Source organism: Folsomia candida, unplaced genomic scaffold (genome assembly GCF_002217175.1).
Source record: "Folsomia candida strain VU population unplaced genomic scaffold, ASM221717v1 Fcan01_Sc017, whole genome shotgun sequence".
Taxonomy (NCBI): domain Eukaryota; kingdom Metazoa; phylum Arthropoda; class Collembola; order Entomobryomorpha; family Isotomidae; genus Folsomia; species Folsomia candida.
The window spans coordinates 278,079-300,734 of NW_019091209.1; the positions used below are offsets into that span (position 1 = coordinate 278,079).

The 22,656-nt window shown below is 37.8% G+C and overlaps 3 protein-coding genes and 1 long non-coding RNA gene across 5 annotated transcripts; 1 reads left to right on the forward strand and 3 right to left on the reverse strand.

Moving 5' to 3' along the window:
• Positions 1-415: 415 nt before the first annotated feature.
• Positions 416-8,814, reverse strand: LOC118437934 (CCR4-NOT transcription complex subunit 1-like). Its single transcript, XM_035857493.1, has 11 exons — positions 8,780-8,814; positions 8,616-8,680; positions 8,043-8,474; positions 7,930-7,947; positions 6,372-7,262; positions 5,931-6,108; positions 5,223-5,419; positions 4,454-4,738; positions 3,807-4,367; positions 3,386-3,703; positions 416-3,017 (listed from the first exon to the last, which is right to left on the reverse strand). Exons 3-11 carry the CDS (start codon positions 8,166-8,168, stop codon positions 2,739-2,741), a joined length of 2,853 nt encoding a protein of 950 aa, XP_035713386.1. The 5' UTR covers positions 8,169-8,474; positions 8,616-8,680; positions 8,780-8,814; the 3' UTR covers positions 416-2,738.
• Positions 8,815-9,293: 479 nt separating this feature from the next.
• On the reverse strand, positions 9,294-12,449 carry LOC118437924. The gene is made up of 6 exons (XR_004836482.1): positions 11,827-12,449; positions 10,673-11,179; positions 10,518-10,593; positions 10,324-10,431; positions 10,163-10,242; positions 9,294-10,062 (listed from the first exon to the last, which is right to left on the reverse strand). It is a non-coding gene; the product is annotated as an uncharacterized LOC118437924 (long non-coding RNA).
• Positions 12,450-13,070: 621 nt separating this feature from the next.
• On the reverse strand, positions 13,071-16,982 carry LOC110857005. The gene is made up of 6 exons (XM_022105601.2): positions 16,786-16,982; positions 15,427-15,661; positions 15,272-15,350; positions 14,925-14,971; positions 14,575-14,697; positions 13,071-14,485 (listed from the first exon to the last, which is right to left on the reverse strand). The coding sequence occupies exons 1-6, from the start codon at positions 16,826-16,828 to the stop codon at positions 14,431-14,433; spliced, it is 582 nt and encodes a 193-aa protein (XP_021961293.1). The 5' UTR covers positions 16,829-16,982; the 3' UTR covers positions 13,071-14,430.
• A 2,302-nt stretch (positions 16,983-19,284) lies between these two features.
• Positions 19,285-22,581, forward strand: LOC110856772 (polyadenylate-binding protein-interacting protein 2). Of its 2 annotated transcripts, none has more exons than XM_022105317.2 (4): positions 19,285-19,439; positions 19,508-19,564; positions 20,293-20,603; positions 21,328-22,581. In XM_022105317.2, exons 3-4 carry the CDS (start codon positions 20,301-20,303, stop codon positions 21,610-21,612), a joined length of 588 nt encoding a protein of 195 aa, XP_021961009.1. In that variant the 5' UTR covers positions 19,285-19,439; positions 19,508-19,564; positions 20,293-20,300; the 3' UTR covers positions 21,613-22,581. The 2 variants fall into 2 exon arrangements, with proteins under 2 accessions (XP_021961009.1, XP_021961010.1); XM_022105318.2 differs by having other exon boundaries at positions 19,313-19,439; positions 19,528-19,564.
• Positions 22,582-22,656: the final 75 nt, after the last annotated feature.

Sequence of the window (22,656 nt, forward strand, 5' to 3'; positions counted from 1 at the left end):
ATTTGTCCGAGGTGTTGGATTCATGATTATCTTTGTGACGGTGATTATTCCGGTTATCATCGCTCTTAGAGTGTCTCGTTGAGTGTTACTATTCTCAAGATCTTATTGATCACCATCGTGGTCAGGTCATCAACAAGGCCATGCCGTTTCGAAAATGCATGCAACGTAAAGTTCATTGAACAATGATAATGATCAATGAGTGTCATGTTCTAGAAACAAAAAGATCTTGTGGGTTTTAGTGCAAAAAATGCAGCAGTTCTTAGTAGTAATTAATTACTTAATTATTACTTACAATCTAGAATGTCATGTAACTCGTGTGGGTGCTATTTTGACCCCGGTAGGTGTGCCGGATTCTCGCCTACAGTTAAGATTTTGTTGGGAAATGCGAGATAATGAATAGAATGGGAACATTTTTGAGGGGGTTTCATCCCTTTGTTACGTTTCGTTTGAGCAACAGTTTATTTATTAACAGAATTAAACTCGAACTAGAACAATTTATTGGTTAGGAACACGATAACAAGAACTCATTGAATTAAACAATAATCAAATCATTACAAGAACTCCAAACGTAATAAAATAACAAGAATTTAGAAGAATTAACATAATACAGTGAGACCATTATAGAAAAGTAACGCATTCCATGAACACATCGTTAAGTTAGCACCACGAACTAACCATAATAACATCAAAACTTACAAAAATTTGCATAATATCAACCTGAGATTCGAAAGCGATTGACTAAATAATATAGAAATTGAGATTAAGTAACAATAAAAACAGGTCTTATCCTATTTTTTTAAAGCTGTTTTGCCACCTTAATAAGAACAATTACAACAGTTTAAATAATACAATGAGACCGGATTGGAAAGCAATTAGAAAAATAATACGGAATTGAGATTAAGTAATACTAAAATCAAGTCTTATCCTACTTTTTCCAGTTGTTTGGCTGTTTTGCCAACTTCATAAAAACAATTACAAAAGTTTACATAATACAATGAGACTAGGATTAAGAAATTAAATCATTCCATGAACACATCGTTAAGTTAGTACCACGAACTAACCATAATAACATCAAAAGTTACGAGAATTTGCATAATACAAACCTGAGATTCGAAAGCAATTGACTAAATAATATAGAAATTGAGATTAAGTACCAACAATAAAAACAAGTCTTCTCCTATTTTTTAAGGCTGTTTTGTTAACATAATAAGAACAAGTACAAGAATTTACATAACACAATGAGACTAGGATTAAGAAATTAAAGCATTCCATGAAAACATCGCCAATTTAACCCGAACAAATCACAATAATAACAATCACAATCACAAACATGACCAGAATTCGAAAGCAATTGACAAATTAATACGAAATTCAGATTAAGTAATACTAAAAGCAGGTCTTATCCTACTTTTTCCATTTTTGTTGGCAGTTTTGATAGCATAATAACAATAATTACAACAATTTAGTTAATACAATGAGACCATTATAAAAAATTAAAGCATTCCATGAACACATCGTTACATTGACGCCACGAACTAATCATAATAATAACAAAAATCACAAGAATTTACATAATACAAGACCGCAATTGTAAAGCAATTAACAAAATAATAGGATATTGAGATTACGTAAGAATCAAAACAGGTCTTATCCTACTTTTTTGGCAGTTTTGTTAACATAATGACAAGAATTTACATAATAGAAGGATTTATTGTTTAGGAACATGATACCAATTTAGCCACCCAGGAACTCATCAAATTACAACAAAATCAAACCCATTACATGAACTTCAAACATAATAATAATAACTTAAGAATTTAGTTAATACGATGAGATCATTATAAAAATTAAACCATTCCATGAACAAATCGCCAATTTGACACCACGAACTAATCATCGTAATAACAACAACAATCACAAGAATTTCCATGATACAAACCTGAGATTCGAAAGCAATTGACAAAATAATACGAAATTAAGATTAAGTAATACTAAAAACAGGTCTTATCCTACTTTTCCCAGTTTTTTTGGCTGTTGTACCAACTTAATAAGCACAATGAATTTACATAATACGATGAGACCATTATTAAAAACTTAAATCATTCAATCAAACACATCGCCAAGTTGGCACCTCGAACTATTTAATTATAATAATAACAACAAGAATCACAAGAATTTGCATTATACAAGACCAGAATTGTAAAGCAATTAGCAAAATAATTCGAAATTGAGATTACGTTACACTAAAAACAGATCTTATCCTACTTTTTCCATTTTTTTTACTATTTTGCCAATTTAATAATCAGAATTACAAGAATTTAGTTAATACAGTGAGACCATTATAAAAAAATTAAATCATTTCATCAAACACATCGCCAATTTGAACTAATCATAATAACAAAACATTCAATCACAAGAATTTGGATAACAACACCAATCCCTAGAATTAACATGATAAAACGCTAATAAAACCCCTAGTAATTAAAAAGAACAACAAAACAATACAAACTGGAGATCAATCAAATAACAACAATAAAAACAGATCTCCTCCTACCTTTTCCATTTGCATAATAACAACAATCCCTACAATTTACATACATAATAACACTAACCACAAGAATTTGAATTTACATGATAACAACAATCTCACGAATTTACATAATAACACGCGAAAGAAAAAACCGGTAATTGATAAGAACAAGATAATAATTGAGATTCATAAAGTAACAGCACAACTTCTACTTCATCCACTTTTTTGGCTGTTTTTTCTCCACGTCGAGTTCTGGAAAATCGACGTCATACTTGAACAAGGGTGGGACTGGGGTGTACTTGTTGGCCATGTAGGGGTCAGGCACGTGGTCTAAAAGGGCGGCAGTTTCCGGCGCGTAGGAGTCGAGCTGTTCCAAGAATTTGAGTTCGCCGTTGCTAATGAGCTCGCTGAAGAGGACGCGAAGTCCCCAAGGGTGCGGATCGTCCAGCTTGTTCAACCGCTCGAGTAGCACGCGGGTGATGCATTCCTGGGAAAAATGTGGGAACAAATTTTAGTTTTTGAGGGTATAATTTCAACTATTTTCAACACGATATTTTATGGATATGTCAAAGCACTTGGATTTCCTGTTACAGTCAGAAAAAGACGAGGATCTACATCGAGAAGGCAGCAGATACATGAAAATACATGTTTCCTTAAAGAAAATAACTTCTCATAGTGGTCAAAATCTAGTTTCTTCATATGACTGCTGCCATCTCAATGTGTAGATTCTCATCTTTTTGTAGGTGTAACTCCACCCCTGGAAATTAAGCCCTGGGAACAACAAGTCTAAAAAAAAAGCTATAATTTTGGCCCATTTTTCATCAAAACCATGCAAAAAAATTCATATACACCCACTTGCACGACGACGCTCTCCTTGCGCTGGACGTGCTTGAACAAGTGGAGGATGACGAGGTAAAAGTAGTGCGTGTAGGCGGACGGGAATTTGAGCTGGTTGACCAACGCCGTGACGAAAAGATAGCGGAGTTCATTCTTCATGTAGAGAACCATGTATTCGTAGATCTTCATAAAAGGCGTTTTCACAATCTTGGAGGGGGCGATGTGGCGGACATTTTTACCCCCGTCTTGCAGCACGTAGACGTGACATACTCCCATAAATACGACCAGAGCGTTAATCATTTTTGCGCCGTATCGCTTCCCATCGTCGTCCTTTTGCTGTGGGGAAGAGAAAAATGCAATTATTTTTGAGCTCAGGGTATGGATTTGGGGGGGGGGAGGGGTTACATACACCCCCCAAAAAATAGTGCCCCCACCTTACCTCCAAACACCAAAGTAGTCGGCTCCGGAAGTCGCTAGGTTCCCGTGTTCTTAAATATTTCATCAAGGGCGCACGGGCACGTATCCGGTGAAGCGTTTTGCCAACTTCGAGCAAAACCTGCGGTGTCCCTGTCGCGTCCTTGAGCTCTTTGAATTTTACACTCGTGGTAAACGGATCGGGCAGCGGGATTCGTCGCGGAGCCGCGGAGAGGACAATGTTCCTCAATTGCATACAATTGGGCGGGATGTGGGTGAGAAAATGGTACGAAAACAGCGTTAAGAATTCGACATGTTCGTGAAACATTTGTAAAAAGAGCTTCCTCGTGCCGCGGTACAGGGTGGTGCCGGGCTGTTTGTGGAGATCGGCGCTGCGCAGGAATGGGCGCACGAATATGAGAAGGTCGTAAATCAGTTGGTAATAAATTGCAAGGGCGCGATGATCATCTTGAAGCATTAAGCTGTAGAAGTTTCGATTGCCGACGATCTCCATCCAAGAGTAGACGAATCCAGGGACCGTGCTGGGTTCGAGGATGTGGAGGATGTAGCCAAATTCGTAGAGAAACTGGAAAAAGAGGGGGGTTAAGTTGATAGGAATTTTTTTAAGGGATGAATTCGAGAAACTTATCGACAAAAAATATGTATAACAACCTGCTTCTGAATCCAGTTAAATTTCGGGTCTTTAATCAAGTCCTGGAGCAACATGACAAGCATTCGATGAAAGACAAGCTGCTGAAAAGTTTTTTTATTCTTGGCCTCTTCGAGCAATAATGTCGCCAAGATTCCGAGGAATTTCCGGAGCAAGATAAGTCTCGTTGTGGGGCACCATTTTGGTTTAGCACCGATATGTTTGATCAGCAAGGCGACTAAACGAGCCAAGGCGTCGACACAGTAGTATAATTTCACCTTGTCGGGCGGTTTCCAGGGGGAGGCCGCCTGCGGAACAAAGAAAAAAAGAGTTAGTAATATAAACTTTGTTAAAATACTGGGTCAAAATAGACGCATTTTGAGGTCAGAGGTTAGCTTTGTGGGGGTTTTGGAGATACAAAAAGACGAGAATTTACATCGAGAGGGCAGCAGTCGATCGAAAATATACGTTTTATGAAGAAATTAGCTCTTTATCGATGTCAAAATATGACATTTTTTTTAAAAATCGTGAAAACAATGACAGAATTCACGCAGGCCTTGGTAACATTTTAAATTTGTTACAAAATTTTACTGATATTTCGAAGGGAAATTAGGTCCCAAATTTTTGTAAACTTGTTAAGTGTCTTGACACAGATAAAAAGTTGGGTTTTTGACAAAACTAGAATATTTTCGAAGAAATTTTCGTCTTTTTGTATTCGTAACGGCCCCGGAAGTGCAAACCCTAGCCCATTTTGACCCAATATAATATAATATTTATCCATTAATTGCTCACCTCTGCCACTTTGTACATTTCCTTGATACACAACTTGACGCAGAATGTTAAGAAGGACGTGAGAGTCTCGTCGTCCGCAAAGATTTTTTCGTGGCTGAGATCATGCACGAACAGGCGGAATGGTTTGGTCGAATCGGTCGGCGTTCCTTCCTTGGAGAAAAGGTGAATCCATTCGATGAACATCTGCTCCCATTTTTCTGAAGAAATAGTAACAAGATTTTTATAATTAGTGTAAAATAAGGTGAAATATATGACTTTCTTTGATTATGTGGGCAAAAGGAACAACTTGACTTAATGAAACATGATCAAAATCAGCACATTTTTAATGATTTCTCCGCTCTGGGAATTTATTTTAAGTTTCTGGATGACGAATTTGTAGTCAGTGAGTTGATTGATGGAATGGCGGTGAGTTTTTTGAGCCAGTTTCGATGAGTTCTAATGTTTCTGAAGGTTTCTCGGTAAAAACTTGAGATCTCCTCCGCCACTTTTTGAAGGAGGAGATCTCAAGTTTAAGAAGCCTTCAGAAAAATTGGACCTGTTCGAAACTAGCTCAAAAAACTCACCGCCATTCCATCAATCAGCTCACTGACTACAAATTTGTCGTCCAGAATTTTAAAATAAATTCCCAGAGGGGAGAAATGATTATAAATTTGCTGATTTTCACCACGAGTCATCGAGTTTTACAGGTGAAAATATGAAAATCCTTACCAATTGGATCTGTTTTTGGTCCGACTGGGGCGAGTTCGTTGGGAACATCGGGACCCCCAATTGTGCTCGGAATTCCATCCTTCAAATGCAAATATCCAGGCAAGTCGCCATTCAGAAATTCAATTATGCGGACCATTTCATCCCGTTTGCCTCGACTCATTACATCAAACACTTCATACTGAAAGAAATAAATTAATAGAATTAAATATCATGCCGGTAAAAATATGAATAATTCATTCACACTGTCCTTCGTAACATTGTAAAACTCGTAAATTCCGTAAAGTTATAAACTTTTACAAAATTCTAGAACTATTTCGAAGGAAAATTATTTCACAAATTTTTGCAAAGTTACAAATCAAGGAAATTTCTTAATTTTGTTTGTAAAATTATGATACAAAAAAACGCAGAGATTTTACAAAGTTACGAAGCTCTCTTTCTTACCATTTTTCTAACCCCTTTTTCCCTTGAAAGCATAACTTGCGCGACGAATTCGTTAACCGTGTTCGCAAGGATGTTAAAGACATCACGCGAATCCTCCGGTTCTGATGGCGGCGATGGTGGCGCGAGCGATGGTGGCGGCGCTGGGGTGGGTGGAGGTGTGAGTGGTGGTGCCATGGTTTTGACGAGACCATCAATTTCCGCCGATAAGCTGTTAAACTCTTCGATATCGTCGTCCTTCTCCGATTCAGCGATCATGTTATCGATAAGCCCGTGGATCTCGGTGGTCATTAGGGCAAAGGCTTTGTCGTCCTCTTCATGGCCGGGGGGACGGGGTGGTTTCGGGCGTTGGGTGCCGATCGGGGGTTGGGGTGGACGGGGACTGATGGAGCATGATCCGGGACGGACGGGGGATGTTGGGTGACGGAGGGAGGATGATGATCCGGGACGGGCGGGAGATGATGGGGGACGGAGGGAGGATGATGATCCGGGACGGACGGAGGATGATGTTGGGGGACGGACGGAGGATGATGATGAGGGACGGACGGAGGCGGATGATCCGGGACGGACGGAGGCGGATGATCCGGGACGGACGGAGGCGGATGATCCGGGACGGACGGAGGATGATGTTGGGGGACGCACGGGGTATGATTGAGGATGCACGGGGTATGATGGGGGTGGTTCGTCTTCCTTTGGGCGTGGACTTCCTTGTCGTCGTCGTTGCCGATGGAAAGGGCAAACCCAGGGGGGCAACCTTCCTCGACCGTAACTGCGACGTTTGGCCCCAATGAAGGGGATGGTGGCTCGACGTGCTTCTATGATGCCAGGCACGATACGGCCCGTATATCCGTTGGGATGGGGGTATTTGCGGTCGAAGCCGAATCTGAAACTGAACTGGAAAGGAAAAGAGAGAAATTAGATTAGATTTGGGATAAGTAATTGAGGGGGAAGGACTTGGTTACAGGGTAGAGGGCAGGGGTTATATTTGTAGGGGGACGGAGGAACAATGTCTCCTCATGGTTGGTCGATGTCCCTATTTTATAACCCCGCCCCTCGCATATTATAATGTTAATGTCCCCACACCTTCCACGCCCACTGTTCGAGCGTGGTAATGCTCGAAAACACAGAAACCAGACCGCCTCACCACGTCAAATTTTAGGGAAAAACCACTACACATTTTGTCTCTCTCTGTTCTGCTCGAGTAACATGTGCTCAGAAAACACGTGTTTTCGAACGACTGTTGTCTTCTAGATGTAAATATATTCTAGTCTTTTTGTGGATTTAACTAACTCTGGTGCCCCGCTGGAAATTAAGGCGGTGGGTGAAAATACAGGTTAAAATAGGGGATCTTATTTATTTATGGGTCAACGACCCCTGCAATTTATGACCAGACAGAGGGACAATCCCCATCGTACAATAACAATGCCCCCTTTGGTATTCGACATGTCCCCACCAACCATCTGCCCATACAATTTATATAAACCCGTCCCTTCCCTATCCTACAAGGTTAATGACCTCTCGACTATTCAGAGGGGGCACAAATAAGTACAATTTGGCTTACCCAGTCTATCGGAGCTTCCTGGAAAGAAAATTGATTCATAAAATGATAACATGATTGATAAGGGATGACATAAAAATTGAAATTTCATCAAAAAAATAATGATTTTTGTTTACCGGCAGGGGCACATTTGACCAATCCAAAACCGGCCCCCTATAAGGTTTCTCCTCGTTGTCTTCCTCCTCAATCGTGGTCAACTGGGGGATCGCCATCGGAGCCACTTTTTTAGGCCTCCTGAGCATTATGATGAATTTTGGAAAAAACGGGAACTTCGGAAATAAAGGAATTAAATTAATTAATCTCCTTCCTGCTGAAGGCAGAGGGAAAATGATTGAACTCTCGCCCCGGTGAGGGTGGCTGGTGGCTGTTGTTTTTATGGAAATATAGGACTAAATTTTGAAAATTTTAAAAGAATTGGGAACTTTTGAAAGAATGAAGTAAAAAAAAGTTAATGTTGTTGCTGGAGCGGAGATGGAGGCAGACTGAAGAAAATAAAATTGCACTCTCAGCTCAGCCCGGTGGTGGTGGTGGCCGGTGACGGTTTTCTGCTGGAAATATATGACCCGCAGTTAGGAAATTTTGAAAATAGGGAAATAGGAAACTTTGGAAATTAAAGGATAATTAAATAAAATTAAGTTAAAGTTGCTGCTGGAGGGGAGGCAGTCGGATGAAAAAAATAATAATTGTACCCGGTGATGGCTGGTGGTGGCCGGTGCCGGTGTTCTGCTGGTTTCTGCTGGAAATATATGACTCGCTGTTAGGAAATTTTGAAAAAATGGAAATTAGGAAACTTTTGAAATTAAATGAATGATAATAATTAAGTAATGATGTAGGAGCGGAGAGCTGCCTTGACCTGCCGAGTAGAAGAGTGATCTGCTACTGACTGCTGCTGATGGATGGATGGATGGATGGCTTTATTTTATGCAAATACATAAATGTAGAAGTCTCCATGGCAACGGCTCCAATTTTTTGAGAAATGTAGGAAAATATAGTTCAAAAATGAGATTTTAATGAGAGAGTGACTAGATTCGAAAATATTTAACTAATTGTACACGAATTTAGGTTAAAGTTAAAGCAGCTAAAAATGACACCAAACTTTACAAAATACTTGAAAATATGTATCTGTAATTGGATGAAAAATAGGTTTAAAAATTGATACAAGTTTACACCTTTTGTGAACGTCTAGTCTCGACAATATTTAACTAATTGTTTCATTAATTTAGGTCAAAGTTCACATTTTTAAGGTAAATAGAAATGGCACGGGAATTAACATCGTTGTTTTAAGATAATTTAATGAAGAAAGGTTTTAAAAATTTACACAACTTTATACACAATTTAATTCACTGAATGAAAACATCATCCCCACTTATTTTTAATTAATTTAACTAATTAATCGTACACAAAGTTACATTTTCTATATAAAAATTACCCCAAAATTTACAAAATAAAATAATTATATGAAAAAACGTTAAACAAATTTACAACTATTTACATAGAATGCAACTCACTAAATCAAATGATGATCACCATTTAAAAACTAATAATTTAACTAATTTAACCGGTCAGCCAAATTTTGTGTTCAGTCTCGTAATTTTCATCATGTATCAAAAGGTACGAGATTTTTGGATTATTTACATATTGATATTATGTTGAAACTATGCTATAAAAATGTTAGTTTAACAATTTTCTTCTTAAAAACCCTGATAAATCTCAAAAAATTAAGGACTAATTACAATTCATTTACGATTTCGGCACACACGGGGATAAATTGTATTCAAAGACTAAACAAAATTCTAACTAGAATGGAATAATTGGTATGAAATCACATGTATGTACGTAACACGACCACCTAAAATGGTAATTGGGAAGGTTAAAAAGTCAAATTTTGAACAAGAGTTTTTCTGTAGCTACTAAAAATTCTTGAAAATCAAAATAAAATTATGATGTAACGTTGTTGTTTTTTTTGCTGATATAAAAATAAAGCATCATTCATACTCGTGTGTGTTGCTCCCAGTTTTCTTTGTCGAGATACAGTTCCAGTTCCGGTTTCCGGTCGGGGCTATGTGTGCATTGGTAGTTGAGATGAGAGATAGCTGTTGACCGCTTCTTACTAAACGGTTTAGTCTAAACCATAATCTGAAATGATAAGATGCGATAAGCTGATTAGTTAAAATTGAATGATGGGAATTAATTCGTAGTGTTTCGTTTCTTTGCTTGTCTTTCATTATCCTCCTACTTTATCGATAAAGATTCCCCTTCAACTCTTGATCCCCCGTGGTCAACTCGTTACTCGGACTGTTTGGTGACGACATTAGTCTAAAAGATTATGTAAATAAATGCGAATTATTCCCCAATTATTGTTTACAAAATCTATCAAGTTACAAATTAACTACTCACGAACGCTAAAATTTGGTAAAATTCTAATCAAATCAAGGGCGACAATCTTCAAAACTTCTTCATCCCCCGTGGCCATTCGTTGTTCGCACTGTTTTGTGACTTCTTGGTCTAAAAATTATGTAAATAAAAGCACCAATTATTTCACGAATCTGTCCTCAATTTACTAACTACTCTATTAATTACTTACTACCTACAATTTACTAACGATGCATCATTTTAATTGCTCTTGTCAGCGGCGGAATCTTCCGTGTTATAAACCAGGTTGAAAATCTAAGGTATATACAAAAGAAAGGTCACAGATTTTATAAAGTTATCAGTGTCTAACTTATCAACATATTTTTCTTCTTACCGAGTCCTCACTTATCCCTTGTGCTCTTAGGAACATTATTTTATGAAAAATGGCATTCGCCGCATTGACGAAGACGCCGATGGCGTTGAGGTCCTCCGGAATTGGCGACGCGACTCGGGGCGCCGGCCGCATTTGGGTCACCAGCCAGTCTATTTCTCTCGATAATCGATTAAACTCGAGGATATCGTCGTCCTTCTCCGATTCAGCGATCATTTTATCGATAAGCCCGTGGATCTCGGTGGTCATGAGGGCAAAGGCGGTGTCGTCTTCTTGATGGCCGGGGGGACGGGGTGGTGGCTTCGGACGTCCGGTGCCGATCGGGAGTGGAAAGGGAGGGACGGGAGTTGGACGACGTCTTTGATGATAAGCGCTTACCCGGCGGCCTGCCCATCCCAGACGACGACATTGGTTTCCCAGGAGGGGAAGAAAACAGCAAGAGCATAGGCGTGACTTGCCATATTCGTGGGGCAAGACTTTGGTGAGGTTGGGGTCCAATTTTAACTGGATCTGGGGAGAGAAATAGAGGTATGATAAGTTAGATGGGGGTAAATTGAGAGGGGGAAGGGGGGGGAGAGAATTTTGAGGGGGGATTATATTTCTAGGGGGATAAGACTACTAGTGGATGTTATTCGATGCCCCATCATCTGCCCATGCTATATAAACCCCTCCTTCCCCTATCCTGCAATGTTAACGTCCCCACGGCCACTTACCCCTCCCCCCCTCCCCCCCACAGTACAATTTTAGTATTGCTAGAGCCTAGTAATGCTCGAGCACAGAAACCAGACCGCCTCACCACGTCAAATTTTAGGGAAAAACCACTACACATTTTGTCTCTCTCTGTTCTGCTCGAGTAACATGTGCTCAGAAAACACGTGTTTTCGAACGACTGTTGTCTTCTAGATGTAAATATATTCTAGTCTTTTTGTGGATTTAACTAACTCTGGTCCCCCCATGGAAATTAAGGCGGTGGGGGAAAATACAGGGAAAAATAGGGGATCTTATCTTTTGATAAGTAAGTCAACCACCCCTCCAATTTCATGACCAGGGGCCGCGGAAGCGTGGGGACAATCCCCATCGTCAACCCTTCCCTATCCCACAATGTTAAGATCTCACCACACCCATCCGCGGCCACTGGGTAGGAAAATTTCACTTACCTCGGCAGGCGGAAGCTGGAAAGAAAATTGATTCATAAAATGATAACATGATTGATAAGGGATGATATAAAAATTGAAATTTCATAAAAAAAATAATGATTTGCTACGGGTTTGGTTGGATCCCAATCAAAAACCGGTCTCCCCCGAGGTTTCCCCCCTTCTTCTTCTTCCTCCTCCTCCTTAATCGTCATCAACCTTGGCAGCGCCATGGGGGCAACTCTAAAGGGCTTCTTAGGCATTTTAAAATTTCAAACTAAGATCAGGAACTTTCGAAATATAAATTATCATTAAAATCAACGGAGCAAGATGACGGAGTAAAAAAAATGAATAGTGTGATGATGGCTTGTTGGAACTGTTTTTTTAGAATTAAATGACTCACAACAAGAAATTTTTGAAAAATATTAAAATATGAAATTTCGAAATAATAAAGTAAATGGGTGCTGGAGGCAGACGATGAAAATAAAATTGCATGAACTCTCAGCCCGGTGTGGCTGGCTGGTTTTATGATGGAAAAATATAGGATTTAGAAATTTAAAAAAAATTTAAATTATGAATTTTTGAAATTAGATCATCATAAAAAATTAAGTAATGGTATGGCTTGAGTGGAGGGACTCTGCACTCTGACCTCGTGGTCTGCTGGTTGGTTGTGGTTTATGCAAATGCATGCAGAAGTCGCTATCGACCTCGTTACGCAAGCTGCGTAACGCAACGTGCACTTTTTGAGAAACTTGGTTCAAAAATGAGACTTTTTTTAGAGTAAGTAGACACTCGACAATATTTAACTAATTGTACAAAATTTGCTAAAAATGACATCTTTTTTCAAATAATTGGATGAAAAGAGTTTCAAAGCACAATGCAATTCACCAAATGAGATGATGATGATCAGCATTCTTTTAAACTCATTTAACGAATTATTTAGTACATGAATTTTATGTCAAAGTTCATATTTTTATGATAAAAAGGGCCACAAAAATTTACAAAATACTTTAAAATGAAAAAAAAATGCTTTAAAAATTTCCACAACTTTACACAATGCAAATTGCATTATGCAAATCACCTAATGAAATGATATCACATTAAAAACAGTGCATTTAACTAACTAATTGGACAACAATTCAGGTCATTCATAATTATCCGAAAACAACATCAAAATTTGTAAAATAATAATTGCATGAAAAAATGTTTCAAAAATTTCTACATAATGCAATCCACCAAATAACGTAATAAAATATAACAAATACACATTTTTTGAAATTCATTCGTTCACATTTTATTAAATAGCAAAGTCAATAACATCATCACAAAACCAAAAAAGACAAGTTACAAAATCAGTATTATTTTTATACGTATGTATGTTTTTTTAGTACCCAAAAAATTCCTACAACGGTTTAATAATGATAAGAAGTTATCATTAATTGATAACAATTATAATATTGTCGGAACTGCGTCGTCGTCAGCGTCACATTTATAAGTATTCCGTGTTCTGCATGTAATTATAATTACAAATTAATTAATAAATAATTAAAGCAATAACAGTGCGCGCAACATATATATTTATGTAAAGCAATTACATTTACATATGTATGTATGTCGATCGATATGCATATTTATTTCTTACGTAAAAATTAGCATAACACAGAAATAATACTCTCAATCTCTTATTTATATGTAACACTCGGTTCACATTGCACGGCACCTGACATGGAAAAACAAACTAGGAAACTAGATATTAAATTTAATTAATTAATTAATTAATTACGTTACGTTATGCGAGTCGGATACTAAAACTATTAATAATCGTTCAGGTCGTGGATTGGGCGCAAATTACAGTATTTACGGTAACTTTTTGGACATTGATTAGTCCAGTGGGGACGGAAGTGGGGGGGGGAATCCTATCTTTCCCATGTTAATACTCCTCCTATCTCGCAATGTTAATCTCCTCCCCCCCCCCAACTTCCGCCCCCCACTGTGGGTTGATTACTATGTATGTAAAAGACTAAAAAGCACGGGTTTTTTGTTTAAGGTAACGGGTATTTTTGGGGTTTTATCGGTCCGGTCAGCCAAATTTTGTGTTCAGTCTGGTAATTTTCATCATGTTATCAAAAGGTACGAGATTTTTGGATTATTTACATATTGATATTACGTTGAAACTATGCTATAAAAATGTTAGTTTAACAATTTTCTTGTCTAAAACCCTGATAAATCTCAAAAAATCAAGGACTAATTAACTTTCATTTACGATTTCGGCACACACGGGGATAAAATTGTATTCAAAGACTAAACAAAATTCTAACTAGAATGGAATAATTGGTATGAAATCACCTAAAAAAATACAAATGGTAGAACATTGTTAAAATTGGGAACGTTAAAAAGACGAATTTTGAAAAAGTGTAATCTTCTTCTAAAGTTTCTAAAGTGGCTAATTGAAAAATTCTGAAAATGTCAGTCAGTCAAAATAAAATTATGACGTAACGTTCTTGTTTTTTTTGCAGATATAAAAATAACGCTGCATTCATACTCGTGTGTTTTGCTCCCAGTTTTCTTTGTCGAGATACAGTTCCAGTTCCAGTTTCCAGTCGGGGGGATGTGTGTGTGTGTGCATTGCTAGTTGAGAGATAGCTGCGAGATCACGGATGTTGGCCGCTTACTAAACCATAATCTGAAATGATAAGATGAGATGATAAGATCAATGAGATGATAAGTTAGTTAAGAAGATTTATGGGGAAAATTTGAACAGTTTTTTCATACCCTATCCCAGCTCCGAGCAATAGTGAGAGTAAATTTGAGAGGAAAAGGGTAAACATGACGTCCCGTGAGAATAACCCTTTCCCCCCGCACTTGGTGTGACGAAGGCTCAACTTGGCCTTCCCCCTGAGGAAGAGAGAGAAGAAGAAGGAATTAGTTAGTTACTTTCGAAGTTAAACAAATTTATGATTATGAATTAATGAAGTTTTTGATTGTGTATTGATCTGACCAGCAGCGTGTAAAGTTATATACTGCTTTTCAAATCAAAACACAATCAATAAATTCAAGATAACATCAGTTCTGGTGATTTCTGATTTGTTTCACAACAGTGAACAGTATGTAATTTTTCATACTTTGATGCAGTCCAGAAAGACATGAGCCATTCCTTCTCTGAGGCGTCCTGTGGAAAAGAAGGAGACATGTTTTAAATCATATGGCACATACATAACTATCTAATTTTTAGTTTTGATAAGGCACAACTGTGAAACTTTATGGGTTCTTAATTCGAACAGAGAACTAAAATTTGCAGTTATTGTTCTACAACGAATGACATTTGTTTATGTAAATGATTTACATTTTTACATACATAGGGAAATATTTCATAAATACGTTGATCGTAAATGTCTTCCAAATTCCACTGTATGACCCTTATCTTACTTGATAAGTCGTCCTCTTTGCAATCCATTCATTATTCCCCTACCTTATTAATAAAGATCCCTTTCAGTTCTTCATCTCCCGTGGCTAACTCGTTATTCGGGCTGTTTGGTGGTGACTTTGGTCTACAAAATTATAAATAAACACATAAATTATTCCCAATTATTATCCAAATCTGTCCTCAATTTCATAACTACTCACGATTCACACCGACTTTCCCGTCGCGACGAGGCGAGCGAGACCCTCGACGAGGAATAGTTGCTTTCACGCTGCGCCTCCTTCAACAATCGCAGATATTCCTCCGTCAACTGTGCCGAGAATTGTCCTTGCGACCCGTTCCCGTTGTTCATCGGGCTTCCATTTATCAATCCCACGGTCGGCAGGGCAGCCACGGGCGTGACGCGGCCCGAGTTCACGGTCACGTCGACCCACGACTCTGCAAAAATTAGTAACTCATTTGCATAAATGAATACAAACAAAATCGGATCAATGACTCGACAAGAATAATAACAAAAAATCTACTACGACTCCCCAACAATTTAGACCTGCTAATTATAATTATGAGGTAATTTTTTCAAGTGCATTGTTCACATGAATGTATGTAAATAGACGTGAAAAGAATTATCTTTTACTAAATACGTATGTAGTGGACGATGAGATGATGATAATTCGTGTCCAAAATATCTACACTTTAGTTTGGTAAATAGAGAGTTAAAAGAAGTTAGTTAAATACTTTTGCGAATTATTACATGGTATGCATAATAATATAATATTGTGTTTTAATATTTAGTCGCACTATTATCATCATCATCATCATCATTCCGATCCGACTACTAAGCTATTTAAATAATAATAATAACAGCATAAATTTGTTCTGTGTACCTACAAAGATACGTGACTCACATATAGCAATGTCACACAGATGATATTTAAAATTAAAGTACATGATCTTTCTGCATGATGGATGATGACTCAAGAAGAAAGAAAAAAATGTTTAATCTTCTTCATCCATCCATCTTCCATCCGCTCTAAATAAATCCTTAAATATTTCTTATTTCTTACATCATCATCAAACATTCCCCTTCCTAAAGTTAACTAAACCAAACCACCACCGAATAAATATTTACGGCTGGATATGTATAAATATTCGAGAGGGGAGGATGTATCTTTTTCTAGACTACGTCATTTCTCAAAAAGCCAAACCACGACGTAAAAACGTGTCCAGTAATAACTAGGTAAATATACTAACAAAATAAAATTTCTCGGAAATTTACCACACTCTTGCCTTCATTTTCTGCAAAATTGGTACCACCTCCTCCCCCCCTTTTTTGTTGGGGGTTTAATAACAAAGAATCATTTCCCTCCTGAACAAACTAAACTGCGCAGTTTTGCCTAACAAAATTTCCAGGAAATTTACTACACTCTTGCCTTCATTTTCCGTAAAATTGGTACCCCCTCCTGCCCCCCCCCTTTTTGGTGGGGGGTTTGCTAACAAAGAGAATCATTTCCCTTCTAAACTGCGCAGTTTTGCCTTTTCTCAAAATAAAATAACTTGCTTACCAGCCAGGCTATCGTCCCCGATCGACTTTGGCGTAGTGGTCATCTTGTAGGGTTATCTTGACAAAGAATCCTTTCACAAAAAGTGGGGGTGGTTTCGGGGGGCTGAGTAAAATTGTGTTTTTTCGTAACTTTGCTTGCTGAGGAGCAACTTTTCCGTCCGTCTGTCTTGCTGCGTATGAGGAGCGAGAGTGCAGTGACTGCGAAGTAAAAGAGAGTCAGTTCGATGATGACAACAACAACATAGGGAAAGGGCCGTGCAGGAGTGATGGGGACGAAAAAAGGGTATCAATGTAGGGCTCGATAACCCCAGGAAAATTGGGGCTTATCGAAACCCCGGGTAAAAAACTGGGCGTCATTCCATCAATCAAAAACAGTGAGTATTTGTTGGAGAAGAATTGTAAAATAAGTTCTCAGAGGGGAAAAATGGGGGGATTTTGATAACCTTATGATAAGGCGACATTCCCCCTGCACAGGGTGGTCCTGGCAGGCTTGGCCAGCTGATCTGTCACACCACCACCTCGACGGATCCAACCAGCGCGGCCCCCGATGCGGAGAGAGCGTCCGTGTCGACTGTACCCTTGCACTTCGGAAGCCAAGAGGTTACACCGTTTCGAAACGGACAGGCTGGATGACCACGGAACGTCGACGATGTCGTCGTCAGCTAAAAACATTGCAGAAGAAGAGACGGGGATTTGTTTGTGAGAAGATTGGATTGGATTGCGATGCGTTGCGTATTTTGCTTTGTGTACGGTTTTATTTGGGGGAATGATAACATAACAAACAATGAAGAATTGCATAGGCACGCTTTGTTTTCAGACGGAGTAACAGCAGTGGAGCAGTGGGATTGGAGAGAATGAGATTTTTATGTTAATTCTTTGTTCTTTCTTCGTAGTAAGAATGTATGTATGTAAAAATAGGGGTTTATGTAACGTAATGTAGAGTAAAGCGGTCCTTGAAATGTGGGGTCTGGAAAATGATGGTACATGGGATGTGATTTTATGTGATTTTATGTGATTTTATGTGATGTTTGTTAACCATGTGGTTTGTGGGGTTATGAGGCAAAATGAAACTAATTTCGCGTTTTAAATAAGACTAGCTTGATATTCGAATTTTCTGAACATATTCATACCTGTTTCAGACCTGTTTTTTACCTGTTTATTAAAGTTTGATCTTTACTAAATAAATCAAATGCAAAATGGAACTTATTAAATGCTCGGAATTTCGTGCTGAATCCAAACACACCAAGTTGGTATTGGGCTAGGATGTGTTTTAAACAAGTTGTCTCACCTTTCCCACCAGTAATACCACAGAAATCACAAGGTGTGTAAATCACAGAACTAAATCACACCCTACATCACAAAGTGTGATTATCACAATTCAATCAAAGTTTGATTTGCTTGTTTTGCTTATCAAACCCTGTTTCACTGATAAGTGACGTTACGTAGTAGACGGCGAGACGGAAATCTTGATTTGAATCCCATTTACTACTACGCCACACGGTCTCTGATGAGTAGTAAATGCAAATTTAAATGAGCATTTAAATGGAAATGAAATGGTATGTACAAGATCAATGCGTAAAAAAATAGGAGACGAGTTAATCTTAATTTAGACGATGACACAATCTCAGTGTTTCGATCGAATTTGGTGAAATGAAACATTGATCTTCTTGTGTAACATGTCTGTCTATGCAAAACATTCCATGTAACAAATAATTCCCATGTAACACGGCGAGACGATAAATTGAGACAAAACATCGTAAAAAACAGACAACATTTTGAGACACGCAACGGGACTATAGGTGACATTTTGCGACAAAATTCGCAATATATGCATATTTTGAGACACAATTCATCATATTCTTTACAAGGAGGAGGACTACATTTGAGACAAAATCTCATAAATATGGCAACATTTTGAGACAATTCGCATATGTGCGTACTTTAATACATAATTCATCACACTTAACGCAGAGCAAGACGACAGATTGAGACAAAATCTCATGAAAAAATGCAACATTTTATGACACGCAACGGGACAGGGTGACATTTTGCGAGAAAATTCGCAACTCACACATTTTGAGACAAGTTACGCAGAGAAGATGACATCTTAATACAAAATGCAAAATTTTGAGACACAATTCTCACGCAATGGGGCAAGGTGACATTTTGCGACAAAATTCTCAATATCACACTTTGAGACACAATTGATAACACTTAACACAGGGCAAGACGACAAATTGAGACAAAATCTCATGAAAGAAGGTACCATCTAAAGACGGGGCAAGGTGACATTTTGCAACAAAATTCGCAACTATCACCCATTTTGAGACACGATTCTCTCTCTCTCTCCACCCCGATGTTGTCGCAAAATTCTCAATTTTGCGACAAATGTCAATGGTTTTTCTTATTCTCGTCTGAATCAAGTTCCTCGTTTTCCGAAAGGTTGGTTTTTGCCATCTATGGATGAGAAGTCGCATTTTCGCAAAATTTCCACATTCACCTCTCTCTCTCCACGAATCGGCTCCACTTCTTCGTCCACCACCACCACCACCGTCCACACGTTAGTAGATTCACCATTCGCAAATCTGTCCCTTCAATCAAGTCGGTCACTATTTTCACCTTTTTCGAACCTTCGAAACTGTTCCAAATTAGGAGGTAAGATAACATAAGATAAGATAAGGTGTCGGTGGCAGGTCCTTATCTTGAAATTTCTAAAATTCTAGTGTTTTACATACTCATCTAGTGAAGAGAAGGCAGAGGAGCTGAACAAATTTAAGCTGGTAAGTTCATTGCCCGTCTTTTTTGGTAAGATAAGGTAGGCAGATAAGGTGGGAAAAGGGTTCTATTTTGGGTAAGTGTATCGGTATATGTGGGGAAACATGGGGGGGGAAGGATGTGGGGAATTTTTACTGGGAAAAGATTAATGAATTGGATGGAGGGATGAATAGAATCCATTGCGAAACATGGTCATTTTTGGTGTTCATGGTAAGATAAGACAGTCAGATAAGGTAGGAAAAGGGTTCTATTTTGGGTAAGTGTATCTGTTTATGGTTGGAAACATGGGGGGAGGGGGGAAGTATCTGGGGAGTTTTTGCTAGGAAAAGATTAGTGAATTGGATGGATGGATGAGTAGAATTTCTTGCGAAAAATGATCACCGTAAGATAAGTCAAGATAGATAAGCTACTTATAGGATAATTCTGTCATCTATTTTGTCCTATATTTGCAATTATTTTGCAATACGCTGGGAAACTAGTGGAATTTTAGTAGTAAAGATTAGCGAATTGAATGAATAGATGATAGATGGTTGAATAGAATAACTTGCGAAAAATGATCGCCATAAGATAAGACGGATAGATAAGCTAGTTATAGGAAAATTTTATCATCTATTTTGTCCTATATTTGCAATCATTTTGCAATACGCAGAAAAACTGTGTATGGAATTTTTTTGCGAATTGAATCAAATTATTTGCGAAAAATATCACAAATTAATTAATTCTTTTTTTGCAGCATGCTAAATGAAATTCAACAGTAACATGAGCGCTTCGGAAGAAACCAAGACGGGGGGCGGGGAACCTGGCGCAGCGGCCGCGGGGGGAAGTGAAGAAGGCGCAGGTGGAGGTGGAAACAACGGGTCAGGTGACCTCACTTCGTCGTCTGGAATCTCGAACGGAACAACGGAATCTTCTTCTGGGGGAGGAGGAAGTATCGTGGATTTGATGAATTCTCCCTCATCGACACGGAGGGATTATGCTGAAAAGGATGACGGCGATTTTTCTGACTACCTTTGGATGGAAAATATGGAAGAGTACGATCAGGAGGTGGGTGATTTTAGTTAATAAAAATATGTATAAAATGAGGACAAAATTATATGTAATGGAGGACTTCTCGTCAAAATGAGTAATCATTTCTCAGGTCTGGGAATTTATTTTATAATGAATTGTGAGCAGGGAGTCACCAATTTTTGAAAATGTTAACTTCAGGTTTTGAAAGAGGAGATTTCAAGTTTAAGAAGCCTTCAGAAAAAGTGGAACTTGTCGAAACTGGCTTAAAAAACTTAGAGCCATTCTATTAATCAACTTACTTACTACAAAATTGTGTTTCAGAATTTTAAAATAAATTCTTATAGGGGAGAAATTATTAGAAATGTGGCAATTTTGATTATTCTGTAGAATTTATCCGTGGAAGTTCTGAAACACAAATTTGTAGTTAGTGAGTTGATTAATAGAATGGCGTTGAGTTTTTTAAGCCAGTTTCGACGAGTTCCAATGTTTCTGAAGGCTTCTTAAACTTGAGATCTCCTCCTTCAAAATCTGGAGTGTATATTTTTACAAAATTGGCAACTCCCTACTCTTAAAATTTATCCTCCAGAATTTTAAAACAAATTCCCAGAGCATGGAAATAATTAAAATGTGCCGATTTTACGCGCTAAGTCGTCGTATCCTACATTAACTATGGCGCATATTAACAATGAATTTACTTATATCTACGATGTTGCTGATAACTCATCAAGTCTTATCCTAACTATTCTATTTACTTTTCCAGATCATGCGTCAACTGGAAGAGGACATTTTGATAAGTCATTATACGGACTTGTACGAGGACTCTTTGCTCGAGGATGGCTCCGCCGGACCCACAACTGCATCCCTTTGTGTCGTCAATGGGCCAATCTTGCCCTCTCTCGGCGACCCAGAACTGGACGACATCGCTCGACAATTCTCCCGTACCGTGAACTTGGCGTCAACAACCAGCTCTCACAGCCGTCTGAATCCTAACGCGGCGGAATTTGTTCCAAAAGGCTTCGGTAACGTGAACTCTTATCAACGTTAGTTAATCATGTTCAAGGTTGATAAGAAATATGAAAAAATCAAGCTATAAATTAACATGTATTGTCATTTTTGTGTGAATTCATCAAATTTCAAATACTATGTAAAATGTTATTATGTATCAGCCGTTGGAATGAATAAAAAATCACATGTTTTATAAATAAATAATATATATCGATATTTATATATATTAAGAGAGAGAGAGATATTAGATTTAATTAATTAATTAAATAATTAATTATCTACCACTATTAATTAATTAGTAAATACGCTGCGATATATTTAAGTTTAAATTATGTATGTATACTTTTCGTATTTACAATAATGTGTAGAATTCTTAAATTGAATTTTGTAAGAAGATCCCATTTATCGAGATAATTAATTAGGTAGTAATTAATTATGTTAGTTAGTTATATTTGCTCCTCCTCATCCATCCTTCCGCGATTAATTAGTAGTTAAATATTCTCAGCATCCTTCCGCGATTAGTTAGTTAACTATTATTATGTAGCTATCACCTGTTGATGAAGTGTGAGGTAAGTAAGTACGATTTAATTAACTAATTAATAATTAATTACTTTACTACTATTCAATTAAGTCAAGAATTATATTATTATTCTGATAATGAATCTGAACTAATACATAACATAAATAACTCTTAGTACAAATATTAAATACTTTATATTACATTAATTGTTAAGATCTGTTTTAGCTAGACGTTTTACCAGATAGTTGGTTAGTTAGTTAGTTAATTAATAACACTCAGGAGTTAGTTAATTAACTACTGTCTCTGTGAATATAATTTGACGGAGATAGTAGTTAGTTAATTAGCGACGTCAACGATGTCATCGTCAGTCTACTTTGACCTGTTATATTATGTTGTTACGTTAAACACGTTGACCTGCCAGGTCAAACACGAGTTGGTTGGAGGAAGAGAGATAAAAAAAGAATAAATAATATATATATACGTTAGAAATATGATTGATTGGATTTGTTGGCATCAATGGCGACGAGGACGACGACATGGCGAAATTGTGTCGTCGTTGTCAAT